Genomic DNA, 17,206 nt, shown 5'->3' with positions numbered 1-17,206 from the left:
TCGAAAAGCCTTTGACGTTTTGGTGTACTTTCAATTTTTTCAAACTTGTTTTAAAAATTATAACAACATGAAAAGCAATCTTTTTAGAATCAACAGACCATTGGAAGAATAACTCCAGTCCAGCCTGTGGCCGTTACGAGGTCTCACGCTTGCGGTTTTGAGAAAAAGTACCCAAAAAATGCCGGCATATTCGTCATCGTGGGAAAGGCTAATTCAGTGACTCAAATATCTCCACGGAGGTACTGAGAAGTCTGAGATATACCCAGATAAATTTTATGAAATTCCCTATATGACGATGCAAATACCAAACAAACATGACCCGGTTCGGTAGCTACCCTGTATTCTGCTATCAATTTTAAAATGTACTATACAAACACTAAAACAGCTGCGTAACGTGCGCGCAGTAATTATTTTTTAAACGATTACCGTTTAAAAATAAAAGTAAATTACTTTTATTTTGGACAGTCAAAACCCTTGACAGGTGTTTTCAGGGTCTCTTTCAGGACCGTTCGCGACGGCGGCGACGCATATTCATGTTCGACGTAGTTGTCTGGAATTGTATACATTTACACATAGGTCCTTAACATGAAAGTTGCCGTCCATCGGCCGGTAAGAAGACACAAGGCTGCTTTCCACTTACGCGGTTTTTTACGCGCGGAAAACTTCAAATGCTTCTTAGTAATTATTTGTTTTTCAACACACGAGTCAACAAATGCGGAAAACATGCGGAAAACTAATTTCATTCGATTTATTCACCTAGCCCTAGGTTTTTAAATACGGATATGTGTAAGGATTTAGACTTTTACGTATATCAAAAAAGCTTAAGCGTAGAGGAAGGGGTCCATATTGGCAAATAGTAATTCCGAGTTCCGACTAATAATTTGACGACGTCCGCTTGAAGGCTAAGAATTAGAATTAAAATAGCTACTGAACTGGAATTTTTTGTCTATTGTTGCAGTGCTACCGTGCACCGGCTCTGACTATAGTCGCCCAGATTATTGTATGCATGGAGATTCTCACGTCCTACCCCCCACTAGGCACTATCCCCATGCATAAAACAACCGACTGCACTTCGGATACTTTTTTTTACATTCAAATACCGTTTATAGTTATATACTGTAATAATATACAGTATACAATTGTCTTTCGGACGTAACAATTACATGTGAACCGATCACGATTGACTACAGACTAGGTTATATAATTATGATCTATATCAGAACCAAGTTGATGAATAGGTCCGGCGTTTTAAGTTGGGTTCCTTGTGTTCCCTGGTTCACACTATTAAATAACTGACTAGCTAGTTATTCCGACTCTCGTTTCAATTTGCATGAAGACATCTGAACCTGTTATTATTTAAGAATTCGCAAATCCTAAACTAATGACTGTTTCAAATTCGAATCATGTCAATCATCACCTTTTCTGCAAAAACGATTTATCATCTTCGTCCCTTCTCGGCGTAGAATTGAATTCTTCCAGAAAAATATTAAACAGTTGAAAGTCGAATTCATTGAGACAAATGTACTCATCCACAAACTTGACGGGATCACGCTTTTATCATACAGGGATGTTTCCTGTGCATAAAATATACTCGACAGCACTATGCCTGGACAACAACAAAGGAAGAAACACATGACCGCCAGGAAACACGTAGAGACCTTTTTCAACTTGAAAACACGTTTTGTCGTATTCTCACGATTGACGATAGCAGCTGGCATTGCTGCACCGACACTATTGCCTTTTTGTTTGGCTTTTGCCACAACGTACATTTTGTAATTTAAGAACATCAGCACAAATAAGTAACCCGGGAGGTAGACAATTACCAGTATATTGTCGGGTACCAATAAATTTTGAAAAGATAATGTTGACTGGATGATATTAGCAAGGAAAACGACTCCCAAAAGGAAGTTGAGAATTCTCCTGGTTACCGATGCCCGATGAAAAACTGGATACACTATTCCAAGAAATCTTTCGATGTTGAGGATTCAATCAATAATCAATCAATAAACTTTATTTGCAGAGGGTTAAAAATATTACATAGCTAATATACCTGGTAAGTCAAAAGACTTATCTTCCCCAGGGCCCTCACTATTTAGTTAAAAATACAAGTTGAAGTTATTTACAAAAGGTAAAAAATTGTTAATTACTAGTTAAAAAATAATTAGTTAAATATTTCCTCTTAAAATCGTTTAAAGATACACTTTCTCTAATGTTTGAACTTAATGTGTTCCATATCTTTACACTACTATATCCAAACGTGTTCGTATATATCTGTTTATGTTTTCCTGGAGGCAAATACAGATCATTTGCAGAGCTTGATCGGGTTGTCCTTGTATGAACTTGTCTGACAAACCTAAACATATTTGTCATATAATCCGGACTTAAATAATTTAGACTTTTATAGACCATAATAGCTTTACGATACTTAATACGATCCTCGATAGGCATCCAATTTAAGGTTAAAAACATATCTTTACTGGGGTAACGATTATCCGTGATGTCTAAAATTACTCTGGCTGCTCTTTTTTGAGTTAAATTAATCTTCTTAACATGAGGTGAACCACCCCAAACAATGGAACAATAATCCATGTGTGGAAGAATGTGCGCATTAAAGAACAGTTTCCGTGTCTGTAACGGTAAATATCGTTTAATTCTACGAAGTAGAGCTATACTCCTATTCATCTTTGAAACAGTGGTGTTTATATGATCTTCCCAGGACAAATTGTGATTCATAATGACGCCAAGTAACGGTTTTGAAGTAACGTTTTTCAGTGGTTTATCGTTGAGGCTAACACACAGATTTTCATTTTGTGGTAACTGAAGCCGTTTTTGCCACGATGTTATGAGCATACACTTCGTTTTGTCTGCATTTGGCATCATTTTGTTGTCATTACACCAGTTTGAGATCTCATCCATCGCTTGATTTAAATTTTCATTAAGTTGGTTTATGGTTTTCGCAGATGTCGTAATAGTAGAATCGTCTGCGTACATATCTATATCACCATGTGGGATAGATAGCGGCAGGTCGTTGATAAAGACAATAAAGAGCAAGGGGCCCAGAATAGATCCCTGAGGAACCCCTTTCGTCATAGGTAGTTTTGAAGATATTTTACCATTAACAGATGTACTTTGATATCTGTTTTGTAGATACGAGGAAAACCAGTTTACAGAATTTGTACTGCATTTATACATTCGTAGCTTTTGTAGCAAGATACTATGATCAATTAGATCGAAGGCTTTACGGAGATCTAGAAGAACGACTCCGTTCATATATCCTTCATTTATCGCTTTAGCCCACTTGTCAATCATGTATGTAATAGCTGTTTCACAGGAGAATAAATTTCGAAAACCGGATTGAGCTTTGTGCAGCAGGTTGTTTGACTTTAAAAATTTATAGAACGAAATATGCACATGTCGTTCAAGTAATTTCGATAGTGTAGGTAAAATTGAGATGGGTCTAAAGTTTTTTCGCTCCTGGACACTTCCTTGTTTATGAATTGGTATGACTTTAGCTACTTTCCAGTCATCTGGGAACGTAGAAGTAGCAATAGACAAATTTAGAATCCAGGTAACAGAAGGGGCTATAGCGGTCGCACCCAAACGTAATAACTTTGGAGAAATTCCATCAAGTCCCGTAGATTTTGCGTCATCCAATTTATTAAGCTCTTCTCTCACGAAATCGATAGACACCTTTGGAATATTAAATGTTGAGTTTACTTCAATGTGATTATTTATGAAGTCCGCAAGCACTTCGCTTGTTTCATTTCGAGAGTTAGGAAGACAAGCAGCAATTTCATTTCCAATTTGGGCGAAGAATTCATTAAAACTATCACATATATCTTGTGGGTTTGAAAGTATTACATCACCATCTTTCAATGTTGTTGGTGTTGTTTTCGATTCTTCAGGGGCTAGGTCTCTAATAAGATCCCATAGCTTCTTACTATTGCCAATATTACTTTCAATACGTTTTTTGTAATACATAGTTTTACCGTTTCTCACAAGATTGTTTGCTTTATTTCTCCATAGTTTTCTATTTCGATTATCGTTTATTTGGGCAAATTTGTCCCTAGCGTTCATAGCTTTTAGCATTTCTTCTGTAAGCCATTCCGGTTGTTTAGGTTTCTTAACACGTCTTTGCTTGAGGGGTGCATGTTTTTCTACTACTTCCAGGAAAAGTTTTTCCCAGCAGTCCAAGGCATCGTTTGGGTCATCAAAAGATTCGCATACGTTCCATGGCACCAAGGTTAGATCTTCAAGAAAAGCTGATTGATTAAAGTTCTTATACGACCTATATTTGATTGATGAGTGTTTGTATTTTCTTGTTACTGAATTATGTGATCGTGAATAACAAGCCGGATAATGGTCAGAAATGCTTATTGTTGCCACTTTAGTTGCCCGTACATGCTCTGGGTTAGTAACGTAGATATGATCAATGCATGTCTTTGATGAATTTGTGACTCTGGTTGGAGCCTTTATGAGTTGAGTGAGGTTATACGATTCCATGATATCCACCCACTGTTTAGGAATTGAATCAGGTTTCAAGAAATCAATGTTAATGTCACCCATAATGATCATTTCTTTTCCTTCGCAATATGCATTCTCACACATGTCAATAAAATGTTCATACCACAGCACAGGTGATTTAGGTGGTCTGTAAATTGTGGCTACAAGTATTGGAGACGAATTAGGATAGGTTATTTCAATCCATATTGCCTCAAGGTTATCATGTCTGAGATCTATCCGCTCGTCAAAAGGTATATTTTCTTTTACTAACATAGCAACTCCTCCCCAAGTATCGCTAATACGATCTAGCCGGGAAGCCAGTTTATAGCCATCAATCTGGATATCTTTATTCATAAAGTTTTGGTTTAGCCAGGTCTCAGACAGACCAATCACATTTGCTTCATTTGGTGAATTTAATATCAAGCGAACTTGATCCAAATGAGCATTGAGACTTTGTATATTCCAGCTAACAAATTTTAATCCAGAGGGCAGATCAGCAGCGAGAGAGGGAATATTGTTGCCATTAGCCGTAATCATGGGCGTCTCAATTAAATTTGAGTTTATTGCCGTACAAGGACCTGGGTTTAGTTCAACGTCCCCCGATAATAATAAACGCCGATTAGCAAAGGAGTTATTATAGTACTTAACAGGGCACTTTGATCTTTTTTCTTTCGTATGAACAAAAAGTATGCAAAAGTTTCTATCCCAAAATAGGATATATCTCATCATATCCGCAGCAACAAAGTTTGCTATATTTACCGCATGAAGAGACATGTAAATTTCAGTGTGGTGGCAGGTGCATTGAGGCGATACATTCTGTTCATAACCATCTATGTATTTCGATAAATACTCTTTCCCTGTATTACAAACAAAATCATCTCGTGCAAAATTAGCCATGAAAAACCAAGTTATCAGCCATTCATGAGGCAATACTTCGACATCCGAACCAGAGACCAGAACAGGTCCATAGACGGAATGTTCTCCGAGCAAAGCATTTGAGCCACGACTCGTCTTCGGATTTTCGTTTGTATTTCCCCTTTTAAGATGTATTCTGTTATTACAATCGATTAACTCATTCGTATTTAAGATCACGCTACAAAAGTTAACAGGTTTTCCAAACTCAAAGCCCATATACAACGCATAAAATATAATCAAACACTGAATTACACGAGACACGTTCGCCATGTTTGAACACGTTCGCCATGTTTGAACACATTAGGAGCGTCCACATCGAGAAACCATTCAGCAACACGCAAAAATACACTCTTACCTGTTCGTGTAGTTCATTATACCTTTCTGAAAGGAAGTATATCGCTGATGATATCAAAAGTGGATGGGCAATAGTGACCACAGCCAGATCACAACATGATAGAACAAGAATCATAAAGTAACAAAGTTTCTTTTCATATTGCGACGATTTCCACAGACTTATTATCACTACACAATTCAGAGACGTCCCGGTGATCATGAAAAAGATGTTTACACCGCACAGGAAGACCACGTTAGGAAATACTTCTGGCTGCATTTCTAGCACTTTTAGTCTCGCTCACTGCAAGGTACACTTGCGGTTCTGTAGGTTTTCAGGGCCACGTACGGACACTGTGACATACATCTATGCTCAATTTCAAAGCATTATGTGTATTTACCTTACAATGTCAATAAATAAGCCATGCCAAATGAGAAGTGTGTATAACTGACTAATTTGGTAGAGACAAATTTGGGAGACAAAACAATCAAATCAATCGCACGCATGCGTGCACGGCGACATCCATCTGTATTTGCAGATACGTAATACCACCTCGCCGCCATCTTGCAAAAAACATAACATTTTTGATGGCATCAAAATCCCATTTTAGCGCATTCCTAAATCCCTGATCATAACTGCTCAATTTTAAGCATATCTTGTCTGGAATCAACAGCGAAAAATCAGTCTATTGATATAGGTATATCTCCATTTGCGTCACAAGGATATGGGTTGTATTTAACTAGATTTAGAAAAGATATTTACAAAATGTACTGACTATATATGTATATGATGTTATTGAAGTAGATCTGTAAGAGAATCCATGATTCCATGCATCAACCGCTCGTTCATGCACATGCGTGATACAGGCATACAGCCTTTTACAGTAAGGACGTCTCATATTAATTAGAGGCCTAGGAACCGAAAAATTGGCTCAGTGAATGCAAGTACTTCCTCATCTGTAAAAAAACGCAATGATACAGAGCCTTTTTTTAAAGTTGACTCTGACTTGCTTCGGCAATCCTACCGGATCAGGAAATTCAGAAAGCAATTATTACAAGCACGAAACTCTTTATGCATGACCTCATTCAATTCATCAATACACTCCAACCTCGTCTTTACTCTACTCGTGGGGGCGCATGCAGCTGTTTTCATATATCAATAACACGACTTTCGCTGTGCAGAGAATTGACTGATTAAATATGTGGTCGTACATGATGACATGGGAAAGCTTTGGAAATATCATTGTGCACCCAAACCAAAGAGTCAATTGAAAAATGAACTCATTTACATCATTAAAAAATATGAAAACATGTTCTTTCTTAACAAAAGTGTCCGCATATTATATGCGGAAAATATGAAAACAAAACTATTATACTGATCAGTCAACCGTTTGCTTGTTCGATGTCTCCCTAGATGCAGCTCTAGCAAGAATTTGAAAAAAACTCCATTTTTTTTAAAAACGTAAAAATCTCGTGACGTGAAAAGGATGACAAAATTCCAAGAAACTTGAACAGTCATTAATGGTTTTAATCTGCCTCACCGACTCGTTCATGCAGAGGTTTAAAGTTACAATCTTTGTCGATAAAAGTAACAAAAATTTCACCCTCACCTTAACACCACACACCATCCCCAACTCTCCTATCCCCAACTCTCCTACTATTCATATATCATCCCTTCGTTAAAATTAGATATACGACATCTCACACTCACTATTTGCGTCAATACTTTTCGAAATATGCTAATTATGCAATAATAAAAATTAACGGTGAGATTATCCACAAAAAGTTGCAATTAATGATTGCCGCCAAAGCAGGATCGACATGTTTTTTTAAGGTTATTTAGTATCTTCGCCCCTTCACGGCGGAGGATTGCATTCTTCCAAAAAAATATCAAACAGTTAAAGGTCGAGTTCATCGAGATAAACGTTGTTATCCACAAACTCAAAGAGACAATGCTTTCATCATACATAGATCTTCCCTGTGCATAAAATAAACTCGACAGAACTATGCATGGGAAACAGCAGAGGAAAAAACACATGACCGCCAGGAAGCACGTAGACACTTTCTTTAACTCGAAAACGCGTTTCGTATTCTCATGATTGACGGCAGCGGCTGGCATTATCGCACGGTGGTTATTGCTTCCTTGTTTGGACTTTGCAATAATGTACATTTTGTAATTCAAGAATAACAACGTGAATAAGTAAATCGGAAGGTATACAACAATTAGTATGTTTTCAGGTATTAGCATATTTTGGAAAGATAAAGTCGACTGGAGGACATTGGCGACAAAGAGAACTCCAAGAAGAATTGCGAGGATCCTCTTAGTTAGGGACGTACGGTGGAATATCGGGTACACTATTCCAAGATATCTTTCAACATTCAGCATCATTAGCGTCCACATTGAGAAGCCATGCAATACCAAGCAAAAATACACCCTTAATTGTTCACGTAGTTCACTATACTTTCCTGAAAAACAATATATCGTTGATGATGTCAAAAGTGGATGCGTTATGCAGCATACAGCCAGATCACAACCAGATAACGCAAGAATCATAAAGTAACAAGGTTTCTTTTGATACTGCGAAGATTTCCATAGACTTATTATCACAACAAAATTGAGGAACGTCCCAGTAATCATGAAGAAGATGTTTACAATGCACAGGAAGACTGCGTTTATGGACATATTTTACTCGGTATTCACTGATCTTCACGTTGTAAATGAGAATTGAAAGTAACCGCATGAACACAGTCGCACGTCTCTCAGCTGAAATCGTTCTCGCGCTCGCTTATATAAGAACGACTTTTCATGCATTTTTAAAAGTATAGGCCGAAATTGGCATGCAATTTAAAGTCCAATTGATTGACAATTAAAGCGCGAGTAAACAGATCAGGGCAATCCGTGATTAAAAAGTGACGTGTAAGAATTTTGAAAGTGAGTTATAATTGCACAAGTTAACGGACCTAAAGGCTTTGCAGTGATAAATATACGTGGTGTTCTTGCAGACTGATGATATGGTAAAAGATAAAAACTTTTCCACCTCGCATAGAATAGCTAACCAAACGAAACTGATCTATATGTTTATCACCAGAGTAACTATAATATATAACCATATTAGATATACGTACACCAAACAGCTGTGTCAGCACACGAGTTTTATCGGACCCATGCGCCCAAAACAATTAATAACATTTTGATCTAAGAAACTCTTCACAATAACTTTACAGCTTTTTGAAAAGATTTTAAATTTTACAAACATTAAAAATTTTAAAAAGTTACGTTAGGAAAGGTTGTAAAATACGAAAAATATAACCTTCTTATAATTAAATTTTGTACTGATTAGTTTTATACGCAACCGAAATTTATATCGCTTTTGTGTCAATGTTGCTTAGCAACTGCTGTGTAACTCTAGTTTTGTTCACTCCATCTGTGTTTACATTAATTTGTGACGCTATCGTGGCAACCTTAATCAGTAATAATTCTTACACAACAGCCTCTGCGGAGGAGAGCGCCTCAAATAAGGAGTCTTTGATATCACTGAAATGAAACATACCACTGCAGTTTAGAAACGTAGATCATCTTTAGATGATCTTTCGGGGACGAAATTTGCGTATTATTCGAGGCCTACGTGGAGACGATGCGTTTTTCATATTTTTAATTTAGAAATAATTAAATGATTCTTCATAGAAGACAGGTTCTTTAAGTTTCAGGTAGAAGAGAATACACGACTACGATGTGGCGTTTTCATTTTCATATGTCACGGGTGAAATAGTGTTACATGTACATTATTAAGACAACTTAAGACATCTTTCGTTCCTTATAAAATTATATTGTTCACTACAGTACCAAAATTATTTTACCGTATTACGTGCAGTTAGCTACATTAGTCGTATCCGTCTAATTATATTAAAGGGAATGTACCAAACTAGGACAGTTCTATATATATGTACTTAAAATTAATACCTACTACAACTGTACTAAAAATTACTAATATGTAATGATCACATGCACCAATGAAAGATAAGGAAGAATATGGAATAGGATAGAATAGGAGCAGTATTCGTGTTTTAATGTTTCACAGTAGTTTCTGAGTCACTATACTATTTCAAAATTAAGGTTTTTATACAATATGATTGGGTTTCATTTAATGCTTACTGCATGCCTGCCTGCCTGAATATATATTCATATTATTCACCTTTAGCATTATTACATAGTTTCTTTTGGTTATTGATTATTTTTACGAGCTACTAACAGGAATACTAGAGTATGAACATTTGCCCCCCTCCCCCATGGGCAAGGGTACCTTTTTACTGATTTTAGCTACGCCGTGACGATGATAAAATTTAATGTAATGTAAACGGGGCTTGGCAATGTGTCGTGTTTGCATTTTTCTGGGATCCGCAGGCCTTACATTCAATATGCCGAAAACAAGTGTCATATATATCAATCCACAAAACAAATTTAATGATTGCTGCAGAAAGCAGATCGGCATTTTGATTCCCAAAAGTAATTTAGTATCTTCGCCCCTTCACGGCAGAGGATCGAATTTTTCCAGAAAAATATCAAACAGTTAAAGGTCGCGTTCATCGAGATAAACGTTGTCATCCACAAACTTAAAGAGACAACGCTTTCATCATACAGAGCTCTATTCTGTGCATAAAATAAACTCGACAACACTATGCCTGGGAAACAGCAAAGAAAAAAACACATGACCACGAGGAAACACGTGGAGACTTTTTTTAACTCAAAAACAAGCTTCTTATTGTCTTGACGAACGGGTCCAATTGCACGGGAGGCGCTTTCTCTTTGTTTTGCTTTTGCGACAACGTACATTTTGTAATTCATGAATAACAGCAACGAGAAGTATATCGGAAGATATACAACGGCCAATATGTTGTCAGGTATAACATTTTTGAAAGATAATGTCGACTGGATGATACTGGCGACAAACAGGACTCCCAGAAGAAATACAAGGATCCTCTTAGTTAGTGACGTACGATGGAATATCGGGTACATTACGCCAAGTAATCTTTCAACATTCAGCATCATTAGCGTCCACATTGAGAAACCATTTAACAGCAAGGAAAAATATACCCTTATTTGTTCACGTAGTTCGCTATAGTTTTCTGAAAAGAAGTGTATCGTTGATGATATGAGAAGTGGATGAATTATGGTGACTACAGCTAGGTCACTACAAGATAAAAGAAAGATCATGAAGTAGCAGGGTTTCTTTCGAATCTGCGATGCTCTCCACAGACTTATTATCACTATAGAATTCAGGAACGTCCCAGTAATCATGAAGAAGATATTTACACCACACAGGAAAACCGCGTTGATAGACATATTTTGCAGACAGTATGTTCACTAATCTTTAGCTGCTTTGGCGTCTTTTCACTCACGTGTTGCGAAATAAATTGAAGGTGATTTTAAAACTTGATCACAGGCGTTCTTCTGTTATGATGTTGTTTTTTACCTCAGAAAAGCTATCATCGTCACACATTTTTAACGCGCTATATAGGTGCATGGACAACATTAAATATGTCTATATCTCTGACAACTGTAACGACGCTGTTTTAGAATTATATTTGATGGACATACGTACAAAAAAGTGGTGTGATAGGCTGACGTAGCAGACGAAGAAAAACAAAGGCAAGCACCAACCACCTGCGTGTGCGATTCCTTGAGCTAAAGAAGAGGTCGCTCAATTTCTTACATCAGCCTTCACTTCTCGAAAAATTCCGGAGAATTTTTAACAGACTAATTTGTAGTTAACCGCAAAATAAACGATTCTTTTAGCCTTATATTACCTTTTAATACAACAACGGCGCTCGTTACGATAAAGAATTTAATATTATTGATTGACCGAAATAATGGCGAATATGACAGGTCGTTTATTAAGTTCGGTTGACTGGCAGGATAATTCCGGGCAACACTGATGCGAAGTGACAAGGCGCTGGCGTTCTTACCTCTTTAGGGCATGCAGAGTGTGACAGCTAGTAGAGAAGGTAACCCAAGATCATGCAAAAAAGAAAAACTTCGAACTTGAAACTCTCAATAGTATATTGCAAAGTGATCGCTTGACGTAACAAGCTGCGACACCTGCAGGGAATTCTGGTCTTAGTATAGTCACGGCGGGAAATTTTGAAGTTTGAATTTTTCGCCCTGACTACAAAAACCAGAATTCCCTGCAGGCGTGACGGCTTGATACGTCATTATGTATATAAGGTCTATTGCGTCTTTCACGTTGATCATTGAGCAAAAATTTGCCCGCCTTTCGAGTACAAATTGCTCGAATTATCACAGATTCTGTCTGTCTCCCCCTTCTCCCCCGCCCCATGCAAATACGCGGTGTCCGTTGTCAAGTTGGAAAATCTTGTGCGAGTATACATCACAATCGTATAAAGGAGTACAACACATCAGTTATCTGCTATGCCGCGAGCATGGACGCTATTGTGTAAATGAAATGATATTAAATTTCCTCGTTATTTGTCACATAAACAAATATTGACAATTGTCGTCTATCATGTGATTATTTGGTTAGCCGCTGGTAGTTTGTACAAGCATTAGGAACGCATGTGTACAATTATCGAAACAATAACATTATGCCGCGTAAAATTTTTGCAGTATATTACTTTTCTTTGGAAAGCGTTGAATAAAAGAACTAAGGAAATGATTGTAGCGATGCGTGTCGGCTGACAGGTGCTTGCCGGTAGAAACTGAATATTAACTACGAGCTAAATATTTATATCATTTTCCGGTATATGTATTGCGGTTAAGCCCCGGTAAACATGCAAGTCCATAATGCAAATGTTGCTATAAGTTCGCATACATATGTATGTTCTCTCTAATTATTTAAAATAATCCATCGTTTGTTTTCCCTAAATGTAGACCACATTCCGGTTTCCTTGGAGCTTTTGTTTAAAGTTTTTTGTTATTTTGAAATAACCTATTTTGCAGTACGAATTTACGACTCGAACCAGTGGCAGTGCATGCATAGTTTTATCATTTTATATTCCTGAAACTACTTCGAAGCCTCTCATCAGCTAGGTTCGTGCTAAAATTTGTATAATAGTCTATTATAGAAGAATTTAAAATACAGGGACCTATAAGAAGTATTAAACTGGGAATGGCAGCAGCTGGAGCTGTGAATCGAGTGTCGCAGCCACCTTTCCAAGGAGTCGGTCATTTGTCAAAGACTTTTCAGTCTTCTCAAGTCCATACTCCGCTTCACCTTGACCGTATAACTAACAGCGAAGAGTCGTAAGTATTGGGCAAGCTTGTCATAACTCATAAGTACTTTCTGCTTTAGCTCAAAATCTGCGGCTCAGCTTAGTCAATGTTATGTTATATGTTATATATGCAAGCACACACTATATAGCCCGGCTTGTCAAAAATATATATTCTACTCTTATCCAAATGTCATCTTCATGATTAAGTCGTCGGATATTGATTTCAATGCAACAATTTCAATACAATTACCAGTGAAAGTCTGCAAAAGCATGCGATGGAACTTATTATATTTAAGTGAATATCTATATAATGCTGCATGTATGAATCTCTTTTCAAATTATCTGCGATTTTACACAAAATTTAAATTACTCAACTTTTTATGTCCATACACACAATGTATATATTTTACTTGTGAGTACTTCAGCATGCAGACTGTAGGTCGATGAGATGAGAGGGAAGGGGGCGAGTGTATACCTTGGTATTAACTTATGTCGTAGTTATACGAAAACACCTGCCTGGGATGTCCGCAGAGTTTTCTGACAAAAACATTCAAGCAATTACCGTGGATGAAAGATGTACACTAATTTTCCTCGTAACTTCTATGTGTATGTGAATATTGGAAAGTATAAAAATATATGCCAGTCCACTCATATAAAAGAACAGGTTTCGAGAACTATTGAAAATACATAATTTTTCGGATCATATTTATTATACAATTGGAATTTATTCTTAACTTATTCTCCTTATAGTTACAATGGTTATATTCACGACAAGAGATCTTGGTTGACTAAGCCAATATGGGGGAACAGCAGTTTACTCAGGGGATCTGATACAAGAAGCTTACCGCCAACAAGGCCACAAATTGATCAAAAATTCGATCTTAGCCACCTGGCCAAAAGTCACAAACATTTTGGCGGAGGAGAACTCTCATATGGCAGGTACAGAGACAGCTTGGGGTCCTTAATAAACAAGAAAAACTCCCGCTTCATGTCACCGCATTTTAAACCATGCACATGTACAAATAACTATTTCATGTAATTATAATATAATCCCATATATAGGAGCCTAGGGATATTTTCCGACTTTCCATGCAGGCAAGGAGAACGCTTGAAAATTCTTAGCAAATATAAAGCATATTATATCTTGAGAGCCATATATCAGTAAGGATTGTTGTGAAATGACATCGGGTTAAGAAATTTAATTTCTGTAATACTGTTAAATTATTTCACCATTCCAGTTGGGAACGCAAAACACTAAAAACTCGCTGTTCGGTAAGAATGCAGTAAAGTTTCATGAGGAGCACGAGTCCCACCCTATCCACACTCTATACACCTTATGAATAAAAAGTCGGGAAAAGCAGTGGCATACAGTCTTGGGAAAGTGCACCAGAATCTCATTTCTTTATATTCAGATCCTTTCCGATACATGCAAAGTATGATGTGACTAATCTGAAAAGAAGTGATGTCAGACCCACAGATGAACTGTAAGTGTGAATATCTGTTACTTGCAACGGTTGTTACAACATTTCAACATTGTATAATGGGAGAAACTCTCAAGTTGCGAGTACACTAAGTAGCATTCACCAAATTTCTTTTTTAACACTTCCAGTATTCCAAGCAGTAACAAGGTTAATCTGAGGTATGATAAATGTACTCAAAATTAGTATTTTATCAACTACAATATATTCACGGAAGCATGCAAAATTTTGGAAGTTCTGTACAGACTGTGTCAGCATTTTTAATATATCATTGAAATGTAACTAAAAAACAATGATGGCTAATAAAAATTAAAGCCCCGTACAGACGGGCAAGTTTTTCTTGACAAGTTTTCTTGACCAGTTCACTTGCTCGTGTGTATGGCGAACAAGTTTTTTTTGACAAATTTTTCTTGACACGTTTTACGATAATATATGTCGAGTATATTTCACGACAATATGATAAAATGAGTATACGATCGAATCTCAAAACAAACAGAAATGATAAAACTCCTACTTGAAAAGCTAGCATGACTAGCTTTTAAACAAGGCCCCTTGTCAAGGAAAGCTTGTCAATTTTTTTGCGTACACATGCACGAGCAAATAAAACTTGGCAAGGAAAACTTGTCCGTCGTACGGGGCTTAATGCCCCCAAAATATAATTCTAAATCATGCATAAAGTCCCCCAATGTTATGAACAAAGCCGATGTGCAGAAGCCGCTACAACCTATCCCAATGATTTTTTTCGAAATAAAGATTTAAATTGATAACCCTCACTATTAAATATTTATACGACACATCTTGGTTATAGTGGAATTACTATAATATACCGGAGTACGGCTTGTATTTCTACCCTGCATGCCTCGTGCCGGCAAAGACCTTAAAATTATTTGAAAATTGTTAGATTTTCAACAAAATATACACATACAATGAATGAATGCACGACTCACAGTATTTCAAAATATTCATTCGGCGACTGTAATTCTCTATTCTGATTTTTACGTTTTAGATCCGACATTATAAATGTCCCGTTTCCTGCGGAGCATCCACAAAATTCACACATTCCGAAATTTGCCGTATTTCCGGCACAGGACTCCCCCGACGACACCCGGAGTGGCCGAGCGACCCTAACGAAATCGACATCGTTGCCATCTTATGCACCGTCGGGAAGTGGTTCCGTAGTTGCTGAGAAGATCAGAGGTTCACCCCAAAGGCGTGAGGTCATACGAGTACTAAGTGATTCCGAGAGAAGACCTCTTCAATGGCATGGTCACAGTTTCAATCAGGTTTATATATTCGCTATTTTCACTCCATCCTTAAACTGAAGCACCTCTCAGGTGCCAAAATATTCATTAATGAACGGATTTGTCAACGCAAGTACTTTTAAATATCAATATTTTAAGCAGTTTCTGAACCACTCTTGATAGCGAGTTATTTATACAAGCTTTACCTAACACTGATTATGCTTTTTATATATTAATTTCAGCTGGTCAAAGGTCCCGACATAAAAAAGAATCAATTCTACCCAACTCCTCCGACATCCGTTAAACCGGACTTTTGGGACCGACCTGCAAATCTCTCGGTCTCCCAAAAGACTGCAGAGGCGCAACAACGCATCATTGATGTCGTCAGTGGCGACACAGAATACACTCAGCAATATTCTGGAAATTCACCAAGAATCGCTGGTCAAACAAATATGAACACATTCCCAGCGAAAGAAAAACAAGAAAAGGTACGTTGCAGATGAATTATACTAAGGAAGATATTTAAGTTTTAGAAATGTTATTGATAGGCATGCAGAACTATAGAATTATATTGTTTATGGAACTATATAGTTTAAGCACTTACTCTGATGTTGAACGCATTATACTAATTTAACATATAGGTGGTTCTTGAAGAGAAAGAGCAGCCATATGACACAACGTATGGCAAAGATTATTCAATAGACGTAAACACTCTGGATAGTTCCCCTCCAACATCAATTTTGCGTACAGCATCAACAAAGAAGGCAAATGAAGCGAAACGCAACAGAAGCGTTAAATTCAGTGAAAGTGTTACGATTTCAAATGGGCACCAGACATCTTCCGGTGTCATGAACGACATTTTGAAAGATGCCAATCATGAGCAAGTTGCCCAAAGACCTTTGACAGCTCCTGGCCTTCAACGACAATCAATTCTTACTACAAACCCACTCCTCTTTCCCACCGCTCATCAACTGACACTACCCCATACTAACACATCACAACCCAGACCTTTCAGTACTGGGGTGTTTGGGAGCACACTCAGAAACGAATTGCGCCATCTTCAATTAAACTACAGCAAGTCGGGTACACAAAGAAAGTTCCACTGCGAGTTCCCAGAAAATTCTCCGGACATTCGTAGAACACCTGATATGCGAATCACAATCAACGAACGCCGTCACGTGATTCCAGAAATCGGTTGCCATAGTTACTACTTTCATGGCTGAAGACATTTAAAAGGTCATGTTAGGCCCTCTACTGGACTGCTCAGGGGGCGATCGTATGACAAGAATCACAAGTTTGCCCAATCAGAACACTTCACAAAAATGTAGTTTAGGAGTTTATAGAGTTTTCTACATTTCAACGACTTTAAAAGTTCCTATTAAAAAGCTTTTAACGAAACATGTTTGACGTAGTTAAATATATCCGTTGACTTCATGAGGAATATTCTAATATACATGTATGGAAAGGTTGATATATTAAATAGGTATTGTGTAGATACACGCCTATATTAAT

At 37.3% G+C, this 17,206-nt stretch overlaps 1 protein-coding gene across 2 annotated transcripts; it reads left to right on the top strand.

The window, feature by feature from the left end:
• Positions 1 to 12,084: 12,084 nt before the first annotated feature.
• Positions 12,085 to 17,188, top strand: LOC114526310 (uncharacterized protein C7orf31-like). Of its 2 annotated transcripts, none has more exons than XM_028547878.1 (7): positions 12,085 to 13,006; positions 13,726 to 13,914; positions 14,388 to 14,459; positions 14,585 to 14,614; positions 15,460 to 15,736; positions 15,937 to 16,182; positions 16,336 to 17,188. In XM_028547878.1, exons 1-7 carry the CDS (start codon positions 12,873 to 12,875, stop codon positions 16,915 to 16,917), a joined length of 1,530 nt encoding a protein of 509 aa, XP_028403679.1. In that variant the 5' UTR covers positions 12,085 to 12,872; the 3' UTR covers positions 16,918 to 17,188. The 2 variants fall into 2 exon arrangements, with proteins under 2 accessions (XP_028403679.1, XP_028403681.1); XM_028547880.1 differs by lacking the exon at positions 12,085 to 13,006 and adding an exon at positions 13,015 to 13,581.
• Positions 17,189 to 17,206: the final 18 nt, after the last annotated feature.

The sequence above is a fragment of the Dendronephthya gigantea genome, unplaced genomic scaffold, assembly GCF_004324835.1.
Source record: "Dendronephthya gigantea isolate DGI-Jeju-01 unplaced genomic scaffold, DenGig_1.0 000038F, whole genome shotgun sequence".
Classification (NCBI taxonomy): domain Eukaryota; kingdom Metazoa; phylum Cnidaria; class Anthozoa; order Malacalcyonacea; family Nephtheidae; genus Dendronephthya; species Dendronephthya gigantea.
This window is presented reverse-complemented; position numbering and strand designations above follow the sequence as displayed.

Coding starts and splice junctions, on each gene's coding strand:
- LOC114526310 (XM_028547878.1), top strand. CDS start 12,873: ATGGCAGCAGCTGGAGCTGTGAATCGAGTGTCGCAGCCACCTTTCCAA. Junction 14,615..15,459: donor AGTAACAAGGTTAATCTGAG/GTATGATAAATG, acceptor TTTACGTTTTAG/ATCCGACATTATAAATGTCC. Junction 15,737..15,936: donor ATGGTCACAGTTTCAATCAG/GTTTATATATTC, acceptor TATTAATTTCAG/CTGGTCAAAGGTCCCGACAT.